At 49.2% G+C, this 15,173-nt stretch overlaps 4 protein-coding genes and 1 non-coding gene across 5 annotated transcripts; 4 read left to right on the forward strand and 1 right to left on the reverse strand.

Moving 5' to 3' along the window:
- Positions 1–3,800: 3,800 nt before the first annotated feature.
- On the forward strand, positions 3,801–4,652 carry AQY1 (Aqy1p; the record flags this gene model as incomplete). The annotated part of the gene is made up of 1 exon (XM_018881276.1): positions 3,801–4,652. One exon carries the CDS (start codon positions 3,801–3,803, stop codon positions 4,650–4,652), a length of 852 nt encoding a protein of 283 aa, XP_018733881.1.
- Positions 4,653–5,396: 744 nt separating this feature from the next.
- On the forward strand, positions 5,397–5,987 carry AWJ20_4214 (uncharacterized protein; the record flags this gene model as incomplete). The annotated part of the gene is made up of 1 exon (XM_018881277.1): positions 5,397–5,987. One exon carries the CDS (start codon positions 5,397–5,399, stop codon positions 5,985–5,987), a length of 591 nt encoding a protein of 196 aa, XP_018733882.1.
- A 1,047-nt stretch (positions 5,988–7,034) lies between these two features.
- On the forward strand, positions 7,035–7,108 carry AWJ20_4215 (the record flags this gene model as incomplete). The annotated part of the gene is made up of 1 exon: positions 7,035–7,108. It is a non-coding gene; the product is annotated as a tRNA-Asn (tRNA).
- A 2,875-nt stretch (positions 7,109–9,983) lies between these two features.
- CRZ1 (DNA-binding transcription factor CRZ1) lies at positions 9,984–12,203 on the forward strand (the record flags this gene model as incomplete). Its single annotated transcript, XM_018881278.1, has 1 exon — positions 9,984–12,203. The coding sequence occupies one exon, from the start codon at positions 9,984–9,986 to the stop codon at positions 12,201–12,203; it is 2,220 nt and encodes a 739-aa protein (XP_018733883.1).
- Positions 12,204–12,438: 235 nt separating this feature from the next.
- On the reverse strand, positions 12,439–13,788 carry TRM12 (Trm12p; the record flags this gene model as incomplete). Its single annotated transcript, XM_018881279.1, has 1 exon — positions 12,439–13,788. One exon carries the CDS (start codon positions 13,786–13,788, stop codon positions 12,439–12,441), a length of 1,350 nt encoding a protein of 449 aa, XP_018733884.1.
- Between the last annotated feature and the right edge of the window lie 1,385 nt (positions 13,789–15,173).

The raw sequence follows: 15,173 nt of genomic DNA on the forward strand, positions 1-15,173 counted from the left end.
CGCTCGAGTCGTTCACCCCTCCCACCCCCGCCCCCTCCTGCGAAGCAGGAGCAACCAGGGTCTGGGGCGGAGCCCCAGCCGCCGGAGGCAGGCCCCACACCCCCTCGTATCAGTCTTCTCTGAACAAGTTAGAAATTGAACTATTCTTGTTTGGACCGGCCCCCTAGACCGCCATTTGTACCTGCCTCATGTATTATGTAGTGTATATAATATTTTGCGAGCGCGCCGCCAGGCTGGCTGGCCTATTGTTCGCACATGAGGCTATTGTGCAGCAGCAGCGGCATGTAAGGTAAATCGCGGCGCGCCACGCCCCGCCGCCAGCTGCGAGCGAGCGTGCGAGCGTGCACCACCGCGCGTGTTTAAAGTTCCATGGTCCGCTCATGCACACTGCCGGTATAGGAATTTGATAATAAAAACACAACGTCACCGCCGGTACCTCAATAACGGGCCTCTGACCTGGACCCGGCCGAGGCTGGGTGCGGGTGTGCCTCCGGCGGCTGGGGCTCCGCCCCAGACCCTGGTTGCTCCTGCTTCGCAGGAGGGGGAGGGGGCGAGGTGCCGGATGTGGGTCGGGGGTCGGCAGAAGCGACGCATCAGCTGCTGGAAATACAAGCGACAGCAGCAGCGGCAGCAGAGCACGGGTGCCAGGTTCAGCATAGCATCAAATGAAGCATCGGGCATGAATGCACGAGCGTCGGCTGCTGATGCTGCTGCCGCTGCTGCTGATGTCTGAGGTGCTCACTCGATTGACCTGTTTTTCAGCTGATGAATTGAATGTGTGTGTGTGTGTGTGTGTGTGTGTGTGTGTGTGCGCGCTTGGCACCCGATTCTCTCTGTCATTTACTCAGTCACCTGCTGACCGATATGTCAGATTCTACGAATCTCACTCAGATCACGGTTTCCCTTTCCGACCGTACAACCGATGATTATTTGCTGCCCATCGCCCGTCGCTCGCTCCCTTGTTGGCTGCTAAAAAAACTGCTAGCCAGCTGCTGGTTAACTCATTTTTAGTTTAAACAGAAAAAGGTATTCTTTATGGACAGACACATTTTGAAACTATAATTCTCGGATTAATTCTTGAGTGGGGCTGGCTCTCTGCTAGCTCGGCCCTAGACCTTAGCTTTTCCCTCTCACCCTTCCCTCTGCCTTCACTCCTCGGTAGAAGACTGGATGGATTACCATCGGCTGCTTCGTTTTTTTCTTCCTTTCTCCGTATCCAGACTAGACTATATACAAGTATATGCGTGCCAAAAGAAAAAAAATAAAAAAATGTAAATAAACACTTATTAGGTTGTTGAACATCTGCGCATAAAAAGCAATGCCGCATACTCCTAAATAACAAAAGCAAAGTTTCCCGAAACAAAGAAACCTCCACAAAAACAAATTATTGAATGCTATCAGCGCGCCCAAGTTTCACCACATTCAGGTTTCGCGGCATACACCACTGTCAGGCACACTAAATGAACTAAAAATAACATCAAACTGCCATCTGTTTTCACATTTATCGGACCGGCGTCTCAGAAAGCAAAAAAAAGCTGAGTCTGAGTCAGTACTTGAACTGAAAACGAAGAGGCTGAGGAGCAGGTGACATTAATACAATTGAAATCTCGTCAATTACAATAGAAAAAGCAAATCCCCAAACCAATTAATTCCAAAACGAGTATTAATGAACAAGATATTCGTACAAAGTCCAATCAATCCAATCAAGATGAGGCACCAGTTCAATTGCTCTATCAGCCTGATCCCATACTGAGGAAAGAGCGATACCAGGGGGGAAAAAGCAAATCCCTAGCCAGCGGGTTACTTACTAACTAACTAGCTAGCTAACGAACTAACTGTATTACATGACCTACTCTGTAGATTATTCTACATTGTCGATTATACCACTGTATAAAGAAATAGTATTGTCTATAGTACATTGTACATATGCTATTATTCACATTATACTACAGGAGACATATACTATTATACACATTGTACGACTGGATTCATATACTATTGACACCGTTGTATATTGTATTGTAATTGTTCTGCGGTACAATGTTCTGCGTACAGTGAGTAACAGACGTCTAAACATAGACAGACATATAGCACATAAGCAGTCTTTTCTCCTGTAATTAAATAGGTCTGAGCTAAGCACAGGAGATGCGAAATGAGAACGCAAAAAGCAAACAGAACTAGACAACTGAATAATATTATATAGAGAGCGGTACAATTGCAGAATCTAGATACGCGCGTGGTGCGAGATAGAGATACAGATCCAGGTGAAAAATTATTAGCTACCGCATGAAAGATGCCCACCTTCATGCTGGACGCTGGAAACGTTCGGACAATGGGCCACAGCCCGCCCCTCCAGCTTTTTTGCAATTAATTACAATATAAAAACGTACACCCAACTCTAACCCTCGGAGAGCCGGCCTGCCTCCGGCGGCTGGGGCTCCGCCCCAGACCCTGGTTGCTCCTGCTTCGCAGGAGAATGCCAGTCAGGACCGGGACCGAGGCGCAACGACTCGAGCGAAGCGAGAGGAGCAACCAGGGTCTGGGGCGGAGCCCCAGCCGCCGGAGGCAGCGAGGCATCCCCAGATACCTCGGCGCCCGACAGTACGTGAGATGTGAGTTTAAAAAGAGACGATGACGTCGAAGGAAGAATAAAAGCCCGGAAGGTGTCACAGCCACTGCCGCCTGTCATTATTGCAGGTTCTGTTTTCTCCATATGGAGGATATTCCATTATTCTTTTGGACCCTGACATCGCCGCCCGCAGGGCCCTGCCGCCTCGAACCGCCATTGTTCGTCTAACGCCGACAAATCCTCACTAACAGAGTTCGTGGTTCGTTGGTTCTAACTTTTCTAATCGGGTCAAGTCTCGTGAGGGTTTTCCGCCTTGAACCAATCCGCCCAAAGCGACTCGAGCGCAGCGAGAGGAGCAACCAGGGTCTGGGGCGGAGCCCCAGCCGCCGGAGGCACACCGGCCACCCCCTGGATTTGCCGTGTCCTGTCTCTGATAGCCTCTGACTGCTTGCTTCGCCTCGTCGCCTCAGCTGCTGGCCGCCTCGGTCTGACACGCCCCACCCCCTGATTGTTTATTCTCCACAGAGAAAAAGACTCCATTGTATTCCTGTCGGTTCAGTGACGAGTCGGTATCGGTCGAACTGGCCGGCCGGCCGTGGTTGTCTCACTAACGCTATAAACTAGTCAGAATACTAACCCAGTGGGTTGTAGTCGTTTGTCGACGGAGTCGATGGAACCTCGGTCAGCAGCTCACGGCCTTAGTTCCTGTCAGCTGAGAGTCAGAGAGAGTGAGAGCCTGACTGTAGAGAGTCTCTGATGAGAGCCTGAGAGCTGAGAGACGAGAGCCCTTCATAAGCGCTTATAATTTATAGTGAGTGGTTCCTTTAGGTCCACTATAGAACCGTTATCAACCTCAGTTGCAGTGAGAGTGAACGGTGAATGGAGGCAGATTCTGACAGAAACAGCATGGTTGCTTTTTCTCATTTCGGAACAATCCTGTCCCTCGGTATATGGATCGGCGCTTCAAACAAGCAGACATTGCTTTTTATTTCCGATATGCAGCAGAGAACAAAATTGCTTTTTCTATTTTCCTTAGCTCGTTTTGTAATTAGCCTGGCCTCTTTCTTTTTTATTATTTTATTTTATTTTTTTTCATCCACCCAAAGCTGGCTGGTCACCACAAATAAACACTATAAATATGATTGAGTTTTCTTGTCAAAGAACAATTTCTTTCTTGTCTTCATTGTACTTTATCAACAGACTTTTTCTTTAGTACACAATAACAACAACCATGTCTTCAGGTAACGAAGTTCTTTCCTCTCCTGCCGATAGTCAAGGCCTTCCTACTATTGAGCCTAATAAGAATGCCAACTACAGAAACCCTTCGTACACCAGACCGCGAGTCGCTGGTCTTTCTGATGACCTCCGTAACCATTTGATTGCTGTCATTGGTGAGTTTGTTGGTACTTTCATGTTCTTGTTCTTTGCTTATGTCATTGCACAAATCGCCAACTCCGATAAGCGTCTCGATAAGGAGGGATCCAATCCTTCTCAATTGATCATGATCTCGTTTGGTTTCGGTTTCTCTGTCATGTGTCAAGTGTTTGTTTTCTACAGAATCTCTGGTGGTCAATTGAACCCTGCTGTTACTTTGTCTCTTGCTCTTGTTCGTGCCATTACTCCTCTTCGTGCCATTCTCCTTGTTCCTACCCAGTTGATTGCCGGTATTGCTGCTGCCGCTGCTGCCAGTGCCATTACTCCTGGTCCCGTTCTTTTTGCCAACTCTCTTGGTGGAGGAGAATCGAGATCTAGAGGTGTTTTCCTTGAGATGTTCGCTACTGCTTTGTTGACCCAAGTTGTTCTTTTCTTGGCCGTTGAGAAGCACAGAGCTACTTTCATGGCCCCTATGGTCATTGGATTTGCTCTTTTCTTGGGACACTTGTTGTGCGTCTACTACACCGGTGCCGGTATCAACCCTGCCCGTTCGTTCGGTCCCAACGTCGTCATGGGCTCTTTCCCCGACTACCACTGGATCTACTGGGTCGGTCCTATTCTGGGTTCGTTCTTGTCTGCTGGTCTTCACTACATGTTGAAGTTCCTTAACTACGAGACCGCCAACCCTGGCCAAGACTCCGACTTCTAAACAGCTCGATGCCCTTTATCTAATCTCCAAGTTCTGCAACAACTTCAGCATTCATTGAGAAAACTCCCCTCCCTCTCCCTACACCACTGATCCACATATCGACCCAAAAGCACTGCCGTCATTATTATCATAAGTCATCTCGTGCCCACTGCACGACGCATCCTGACCTCGCCGTTGCCACGGGGAGCTCTCCGATAGCTCATTAATATTTAACCTCATACTACTACTCTTACTACTACTAATAATAATAATTATTTTAATTATACCTCTTTCCCACGCTGCCTCCGGTGGCTTGGGCTCCGCCCCATACCCCGTGGCTCCTGCTTCACAGGAGACTGTCACTCCAGAAGGGGGCCTGGTGCCTCCGGCGGCTGGGGCTCCGCCCCAGGCCCCGTAGCTCCTGCTTCGCAGGAGATAACGACGCCGAAAGGGGCTTCACCGATCCCCACCCCGCGCTCTGGACACCCCAAGCCCGACTCGAGCGTAGCGAGAGGAGCCGCGGGGTCTGGGGCGGAGCCCCAGCCGCCGGAGGCAGGGGAGGGTCGGACCCTGGCGGGGCTGTGTTGGCGCCGTGCGGAGTTGCAGGAGCCGCTTGTGAGTCGATGTTGGAGCGGGTGGGACTATTGTCTGCGAGAGTGGCAATTTATCTGGAGAGATCTGGGTGAGGAGAGTTGAGAAAAGGTATTTCATCGGGTGAATATTCGGTCGAGAGAGTTTTTGTAGACATTAGAAAGCACAAGAGACATGGCCAGAGGGGTTTTGTTCACGTCGGATTTGTTGTTGGCGCTGCTGGCGCTGTTCTTGCCACCAGTGCCTGTGTGGATCAAGTGTGGTTTCTGGAGCTGGCAGCTGCTTCTGGATGTTTTCCTGGTCCTTTTCGGCGGCATTCCCGCCGCTATTTACGCCTGGTACATTATTATCAAGTATCCCGACGACGGCATTCCGTTTTTCGACGTCCGTCGCGGCACCTACGAGATTATTCCCGACGTCGAGAACCAGGACGACTACGATAACGGAGCTGGCTCATCACAACAACAATCCTATCCACAGTCACAGTCACAACCACAATCACAACAATCATACCATCCATCGCAATATCCACAAGATAAGAAACAGAAACAGGCGCAATCACAGGATTCACAACCGCAGGCTGGCGAAGGGTCCGGACCGGCGCCATTTAACGGCTGGAACCGACCGGGCGATTATTCAGACCACCCTGACGAGGCCGGTGCCGGCGCTTCAGGCTCGCGACCGCCTCCCTACGAACCAGGCGCCAATGCGCCCACTGGAGCCGATAACAAGGTCCAGTACCACGACGATAGTTTCAACCGCTAGTCGCTACCCGGGGTTCATTTTATATAATAGCATGTATTCTTATTCATGGTCTTTCTTTGCTGGTGGATGGGGTGTGCCTCCGGCGGCTGGGGCTCCGCCCCAGACCCCGCTGCTCCTCTCGCTGCGCTCGAGTCGGGTGTTAACGGTCCCAGCAACTCCTGCGAAGCAGGAGCTACGGGGTCTGGGGAGGAGCTCCAGCCGCCGGAGGCACAGCCCGTTCTCGCTACTCCGAGTGCGATTACTAGACAAGGCTGATACAAATTCCCACACCAGGAGGACCAGTCGCAGATATTGTATTAATCAAGTATCGAGTCCTGAGACATTCATGGACATCTATCGGCAGAAGTGTTGGTGTATTTGACTCATCACAGGCTGTTTACTTAATATCAACCTGTAGGTTTGAGGCGACTGAAGGATTACTGCTCTTCCTGGACTGGACTATGAAATGATAAAGGAAAACTGCCAGGTTTTACTGGTTCAATTCTTATGTTCCTAGAGCTTACCAGGAAGAAACCGGTGTCAATTACACCTCGATTATTCCACTGAAGATGTTTGGGTCTTGTGAGGACCTGAACCTCGAACGTCTGCAGCATGTAAAATCATCTGCACTCGATCGTCTGCAGGACGTTAAATCATCTGCACTCGATCATCTGCTGGAAGTTAAATCATCTGCACAGAAAACATATAACCACTGAATGAATGAATAAATCTTGTTTAAACTCCCATACTATACACAACTAATACAATTCAAATAATTTCAGATCCCATAATTCCCACATTAGCAGGAGGACTGCTCGCATTTTTTTTACCTGATAACATGTAACTACTGCGACACTGCAGATTCCACGACAGGTCGCAGTGAGCTTGTTGCCAGAGTTCAGAGGGTAGGGTTGATTTCCATCATCATAAGGAATAACTGGACTTCGGAACACGGAATCAGGGCATTTTTTGAAGAAATAAAGCTTTTTATTGACAATTCGAGGCGACACAGGTTGGGATCGAGCTCCGAGGCGGAGAGAGCTTCGACTGGCGTATATCCCAATATCAGACTTCGTGGCCAAGCTGGTTAAGGCGTGCGACTGTTAATCGCAAGATCGAGAGTTCAATCCTCTCCGAGGTCGACTTTTTTTGCTCCCACTGCCTTCTCCTGACCGATTCAACACTTCAGAAACCCCACCCGACATTTCAGCGACCCCCGACGCAAACTACTCGAGCTTCGCTCGAGTAGCCACGGGGTCTGGGGCGCAGCCCCAGCTGCCGGAGGCAGACCCCCATCCTAGTCGGAGTCCGGGCATCGGCGAGTGAAGGAGCCGATGTCCGTGCCAGGACAAGCAATGTTCGACGCATGGAATGACAGGATGTGAGGTAACCTAGTATCGAGAAGAGGATGGTCGGGGCGCAGTCATGAACTTCTCGATGCAGGCCGTGCCTATCATAGTTGAATCATCTGTACTGCGCCACGCCGGTGGCGGACATGGTTATCGACGGGTGGTTATTTCGGAGTTCGTTAGAATTAGAAGAAGTAAAGGGCCAAAGAAAGGACAATAGATCGAGGGAATAAGTTTCAGGGGATGGCACTGGCTGCACTCTTGGACCCAGGTTCTGCCTCCGGCGGCTGGGGCTCCGCCCCAGACCCCGCGGCTCCTCTCGCTACGCTCGAGTCGTTTTCGCCGACGGTCCCAGCAATCTCCTGCGAAGCAGGAGCTACGGGGTCTGGGGCAGAGCCCCAGCCGCCGGAGGCACACTCCCCTTCAGCTACCCCGCTAGATCTTCGAAATGCACCACCATTCTTCGGCGCATATGGCGATCAGCATGCCCCTCGTCGCCACCGCGTCAATGTGTTTCAAAAGCTTTTAGAGTTGGCCTCTCCTTTTCCTCTTCTGTCCAGTCAGCCATGCCAACTGCCACAACAGAACTGTCGAGTGCTTGGTGCCCGCTGGCATGTGCCGGTGGTGCCTAGCAAGTACCTCTCTCTTCCTTGGCACCGGCATTGCAGTGCATTGTTTACATTCATTGGCGGCAGCTGTCAACCATCCTGTTACATAACAATCTAATGATAATATCTAATAATAGATTCAATAGAATTAGAATCAGTACATCTGCCCAGGTCAGATGCCCGTTGAAGCTTATACACATCGGGTGCTTTCTTTTTACGGCTTCGGTGCATGTACCATTGCCTCATCCGCCGCTCTCACCACTCTAACTCGAGTCGACCCTGCTCGAGAAACTCAATTGGGTCTGACTGACTGGCAAAGACAAAGCACAGACACAGTTCCAGTTAAGTACTATAAAGCACTATCGCTGCTTCCGCTGCAGCAACAAAGCGGGGCCTGCTTCTGCCCGGAACTAGCCCCAAAAAGACTGGCGTGGATGCGGAGCAGCCTGCCAGGAAAGGGACTAGCCAATGCAACTCTAACAGATCTAAGCCTTCGGTGCGTGGTCTGGATCCATGACAGGTCGGCCGATTATCAGATCGGATTTTAACCATAAAACATTGCATCAATGACGAGTCACCGGTATGCAGGTCCTGCCTGTGCACATGCCGGCTGCTGCTGCTGCGGTCTGCTCCTGGGACCAGGGGGTGTGCCTCCGGCGGCTGGGGCTCCGCCCCAGACCCCGCTGCTCCTCTCGCTCCGCTCGAGTCGGTTCCCTTGACGGTCCCCTCAATCTCCTGCGAAGCAGGAGCGACCAGGGTCTGGGGCGGAGCCCCAGCCGCCGGAGGCACCTTGGATCCGCTTACCTAAACAATTACACGCCACAAAGCGGCATGATCTGCCCCTCTCATGCCGTCAAGGCGACTCCCCACGGGGTGGCGATATTTTACATGTGTCATCTAACCTTGTTGATATGGTGGGTGCTGTTTTGGTCGACGGGCATGGATTTATTTTTATCGTGCCTTTGCAGTTCAGCAGCACAGAGACGATTTTATTTTGTTTTTATTTTTTGTTTTCTCGACTTTTTTTATCTGTTTATTTTGGTTTGTCCGGAAATAATCCTCCAGTGCTTGCAGTACCGTTTGCAGTAGCATTCGCACTGCTTGCTAACTCAATAAAATTTCAAGGTTAGGTCGTTCTGGTCACACCCACCCTGACCCTTCACTGCCCACTCCACAGCAAGAACTTCTGTATTTCATCATTCACTTTTCCGATCCGTGCATGAAGTGGTCCTGGTACCCCAACCCTTATTATACCTAGTCCCAGACGCGGCTTCGGCCTCCATATCTCGTCATAGTAATCTATCTCCTATATAAATAGAATCTAGCCACCTCCGCGCGTCTGGTCTTTAAGTAAGGCTGGACTCTGGATCCTCTCTCTATATTAATTAGCACCCCACTATTTCTTTCTGGCACTGGCTGGCTATCAATTCTATTATTCTTTATTGTACGCAAGATACTTTTTTTGTCGTCTGAGTGCTAATCGATTGTGATCCTCTGTTACGAACGTCCATAGCTTAAATTTTTTTTTATTTTTCGTTTTTGAATTGGCTCTTTACTTTTATTTACCAACTGTCATTGCTGCTGTGAGAATTTCCACCTGATCTGTATTTTTATTTTATTCTTTCACGACTACGAAGGCGACGTATTTTTTTTGTTTAATTTTCGGAAGCTGTTCATATTTTTCAGCATTGGTACTTTTCAGTTCTTGAAATTTTGTTTTTTTTGGGGATATAAACTTGGAGTTTGAACTTTTGAACGACTTAAAATTATTATTTTGGACTTTGATTCGTCGTTAATTACGACCTTTTTTCGTTTGTCGGTCATTTGTAATTTCACTTCATATTTCACGTCTTATTACTTGTCATCTTTTTTTGGGGTTTTATTTTTGTTTCTTTGTTTTGTTTTTGGGAGTCTTTTTTGTATTTAGCTTAGATCTCGTTTGACTAAGCTGTTACTATAATTGTCTGGATCTTATATTTTTATTGAGTGACTGAGCTTTCGACTCTAGGACTATATTTATCAACAGCGACTGACAAACTTACTACTAGTGTTACTTTCTAATGACAAACCAATACGGTGGCAGCTCGATAGATGAGCTCTTATTGAATTCAAACTCCGGATTGGCTTCTGAAGCTTACGATTTCTTGAAAAATTTTGAAGACACTAATGAACCCAAACTCGATAACACCAGTACCGAGTTTTTAATACACGACAATAGCGGTATTGATTTTGAATCGCATCCTCAACCAGCAACAGCTGGCCCTTTATACTTTTCAAACGACGTTTCAAACGACGTTTCAAACGACAACAACAATTACTACACGAATAGGAGTAGATCCAATAGTCGCAACAGAGGTACTTTATTTCCCAGCAGTAAGTCTGTTAGTGCAAATAGTAGTGGTGCTAACAACGAAGCTAATAGCGGTGCTAATAGCGGTGCCAATAGTGGTGCCAACAGTGGTGCTAATAGTGGTGCTAATAGTGTTATCAATAGTGGAGCCAACTCTGGAGCCAATTCAGTCTATACAACGCCTGCTCCTAGTCATGTTGCGCTCAGTCATGGCCATTCTGCCACTAGTCAAAATATCCCTCCCCCTCCAATCATCAACCTATCTCCACCTGCTATGAACGAATATGTAAAGCCAGAGTCATATGCCACTACAACTACAACAGCTCAAACACCGAGTATCCACCTGTTTCCACAAGCAGGGTCTCCTGGTCTAACAGTACCTCGTGAACGATCTAGACGATACTCAATCTCGTCAGATGTATCATCTCACCACACAGCTACTTCACCATACCTATCAGCAGCCAATTCACCATTTCTCGAACCTACAGATGGTGATGTGATTAGCAATTCGTACACAGATCTCACTGCTCTTGCTGATATGACGTCTAATGTCAGTCTTGGTAATGGTGGGTTCACTGTTGATGAAAACCAGATGAGCACGTACCTGGTGCTTGATGATATCAGTCAACTTCCACATTCGTCAGCTGGTAACTCGGTTGATAATTCTGGAGAAAACTCGGTAGCTGATTCGACTGCAAATTCGGTGGTCAATGGAGGATTAAATGAGTACGCCGACACTCCCTATCAGTTGGGAACGGCATCTACACCATATTCAACAGTGTCGAGTCTGGCATCACCAGCTACTTCAAACGGATCGTCTGTGCTTGAAGAGCAGTCGATTTCGATTGAAGAAGTTCTAGATTTACCGGGTGGTGGATCCGGTAATACTTTTCTCAGTCCTAATTCCAACAATTTCACGCGAGGACGGTCTGTATCCGACCCTCCTCAACCAAGAGGAAGATCGAGTAATTCAGGCCATGGCATTCCTACTATCACCACTACTGACAGCAGCGGCACTGAACCACTAGATTTCGGTCCTCGGTTTGTATCAACGGGGCCTTCTGATATAGTAGGCAACCATCTTGACGTGTCATCAACCACTCTCAACATTCCAATAGATTCGTTTCTGACGCCAGGTTATTCCAGTGCACATTCCCCTTCGTCATCTACAGCCGGTAGTCGAGCGTCAAGTCGCAGTGGACGGTCTGATGGCCGCAGTCCAAGCAGAAGTCCCAGTCGCTCTCCCGGACGGTCACCAGGACGAGTAGCTCCTGGCAGCAGAGAGCACATTCTTGAGCTGGTAGCACCACAAAGACCACAAGCACGTGTGCAGAAACACCCATCCAACTATGCCTGTCATTTGTGTGACCGACGATTCACACGGGCATATAATCTACGATCTCATTTAAGAACTCACACCCAAGAAAAGCCATATAAGTGTGGAGTATGTGACCAAGCATTTGCAAGAAAGAACGATCGCAAACGACACGAGGCATTACATTCAGGAGAAAAGAAGTACGAATGTAAAGGATACCTGGAAGACGGAACGCAATGGGGTTGTCTCAAGAAATTCGCCCGAGCAGATGCACTAGGACGGCATTTCCGAACCGACGGAGGCAGAGAATGTGTACAAAAGCTGATTGAAGAAGAAGCGCGCCGACGATCCAAGCAACAAGGAAACCACCAAGGACTACAAGACTACGAGCAGTTCCTATCCGACCAAGTGCGCCAACAACAGGTCACCATTGATGGAGGAGCATTTACCTCTTCCATCAAACCCGACCCACAAATTGGCGAAGCCAACCAGCAATACCCCCTTGTCGACAACGGTCTGGAAAGATACAACCACATTCCAGCCGGGCTGCTACTGCACAACCCAAACCTCGTCGGCTCGTTCAACACGCAGCCCGGCGAGCCCAGCAACTACTGACACGAACTCACGACCATTTACGTAACCTTTTAATGCCTTACTAATGTTATTTAACGGACTCTAAAGACCCATGTCGGGGTGCCCTGCTGCCTCCGGCGGCTGGGGCTCCGCCCCAGACCCTGGTTGCTCCTGCTTCGCAGGAGTTTTTGCCGGAACCGTGGGACGCCCGACTCGAGCGAAGCGAGAGGAGCAGCGGGCTCTGGGGCGGAGCCCCAGCCGCCGGAGGCAGAGTCCCCTAACGACGGACCCGGAAATCGCCACAGACGTGGTACACGCCGGGAGCAAACGTTTTGATGACCTCGAGGCTCACGAACTGGACTCGGTTGGACAGTGTGGACTCGACCATGGTGGGCCAGGTCGAGGTGATGGTGGCAGCGATGTTCTCGTGGATGTGGAGGACGGTGGGGTGGGCCAGTTGGGTGGAATGGCGACGGCCGATACGGACTGAGTCGGACCATGCCAGTCGGCTGTCAGGGAGGAGTCCGAGATTGACGTGGCTGATGTCGGAGATGTGTGCTTGGGAAATGCGCTCTAGAGCGTGGCAGTTGTCTTCGAGAAACACGACAATGAAGTCGGAGCCAAGTGGTTCATAGGGCTCGTTGTGACGGACCAGTCGTACTGGGAAGTTGTTGGCCAGAGCGCCTCGAATGAGTCCTTCAACACTGAACGGGTTGATTTCCCAACATAGAATTCGTGCCGGATGGTTGCGAGCATAGCTGAAGGTGAAATAACCGATTCCAGCGTACATATCGACAATGGTGGTTCCTTCAATCGGGGCTTGTTTCGCAAACGTGTCTAAAACACGCGATTTCTCGGTGATATTGCCGCGACTGAACATTGTATATCTCGGAGCCCACGTCTGATAAATGCCATTCTGGATAGCAGAACACCAGAACGCGGCATCCAGGTCTTCGGAAGATGGAGATTCAGGAACTGTAGACGGAGGAGGGCCAAAGTCGCCGTATAAACAGATCAGATCCGCCGGCCGTCTCACTCGATCGGATTCTGCGATCGGAGCGTTTTCCGCAATATGAGTAATGAGCTGTTTGCGCTGGAAAAACAGCGTCTGTTGTTTAATCACCTGCTCATAAAAGGCATCTGGCAGACCGTATTGGCTCAAATTAGTACCTGCTGTGAACAAAACAAGTGGTGGGTAGATTGAATATTTTCGTCTTGAGAATTTGACAGAGATGTCTGACAGTTTCTTCTGTCTCAACGGATCATCGTGGAATAGCGAGATGGCATTAGCGATCTGGTGAACTGCTATGGTAATTGGGTCTGCCTGACCGATGGACGATTCCGTGTCGGTTCCACTGATAATTGACAATTCATCTGATGACTCGTCTACAATAATCTCATATTCACTCTGTTGACCACCTGAATAATTATCTGAATGAGATCCCACTTCTAAATCGGCTCTTATTATACCGTCCAAGATAGCTTCATTAGAGCATACAGTCGGGATCACAAACGCACCAGAATCGTCTCTAGATATCTTAATAGATTTGTCGAGAAGTCTGCGAGACTCCAGAACTTGTTTGACCTGTTTCACGATCTTGGGATTTCTCAATCTAACCGCCAGCATCGCGTGCACAAACCGTGAATAAACGGTATCCAGTCGGCTTTTTCTGCCGCTTGTACCTGAATTGTGTAGTGGAAAAATTAACTTTGGTGCATTGCATATCAAACGGTCCTGACTGCAGCTGTCGCGCCAGTGCCTCCGGCGGCTGGGGCGCTGCCCCAGACCCGTGGCTCCTCTCGCTTCGCTCGAGTCGTTTCGTCGACAGTCTCAGCAGTCTCCTGCTTTGCAGGAGCAACGGGGTCTAGGCAGCGCCCCAGCCGGGTCCCATCGGGCCAGAGTAACGACCCCTGTCGATCGCGTTAGACGTGTTGTTTCCGACGGTTAGCGTTGTTTGGCTCATGCAATGAAATGTCCAGGAGTCCTTTCTGGACTAATTTCCCCTGTCGATCGAATTAAACTAGTGGTTCCGGCCGTTGAAATGACATGTGTTGGTTCATGCAATGAAAATGCAGATGCAATTTGTTCAGCTGGTTTCCCCTGCCGATGTTATTCGAAGCCATGGGTCCAAGTGAGATTTGAGTTGCATTCTCTTCAATTCTCATGGTCGGAAGTTTAAGGAAGACATAAACCAGTGTTCTCTCAAGATTTGTTCTGGTTCTATCCACTATATACTTATCTAACGATGTGCTTCGTCGGACCAGACTAAGTAAAACGTGAAAACAGACAGAACAACATCTGGTTCCCTGGAAGGCGCCATGCTGAAGATAATTGACCAGTCAGTCAATAGATAATATTCTAGTTATCCGCCAGACAAAATCTGGTAAGAATATCGGATCTGATCCTCCTTAACCTCTGAACATGGGAGTAGAACGGGGATTCTTTCGAATCATTCTTAGGAATGATTTTAATTCCACAGTCAAAGATGATATTTTTGGGATTTTTAACTGTGTATGCTTGCTTGCGTATCTGAGTATTTGAACTCTGGCACCATTCACTGACATGCCCGTTCGTTGACATGCCCGTTCACTGACATGCCTGTTCACTGACATCCTCGTTCATTGACATGTCCGTCCACTGACATACCCGTTCACTGACATGCCCGTTCATTGACATGCGCGTTCCGTAACATGTTCGTTCACTGACACGCGCTTTCTCTGAAATGTCAGTGAACGTATGCGATCCGACTGGAAAGGAGATGGCCGGTAACCATCGACTTAACGACCTGAGTGAAGTGTGAGAGGAGCAACCAGGGTCTGGGGCGGAGCCTCATCCGCCGGAGGCACGTTTCATGACCAGCTGGAAATACTAGTTGAATGCGGTCAGTCCAAGATACTAGTTTAGACAGTTCATCTTGGGGAGTCATTACATTAGCTGGTCCCAAAAAAACCAAATGAATTGTCGCCTCAGGAGATATTAGTGAGTATTACCTGTAAGCCCATAGCACCTGC

Source organism: Sugiyamaella lignohabitans, chromosome C (assembly GCF_001640025.1).
Source record: "Sugiyamaella lignohabitans strain CBS 10342 chromosome C, complete sequence".
Classification (NCBI taxonomy): Eukaryota; Fungi; Ascomycota; class Dipodascomycetes; order Dipodascales; family Trichomonascaceae; genus Sugiyamaella; species Sugiyamaella lignohabitans.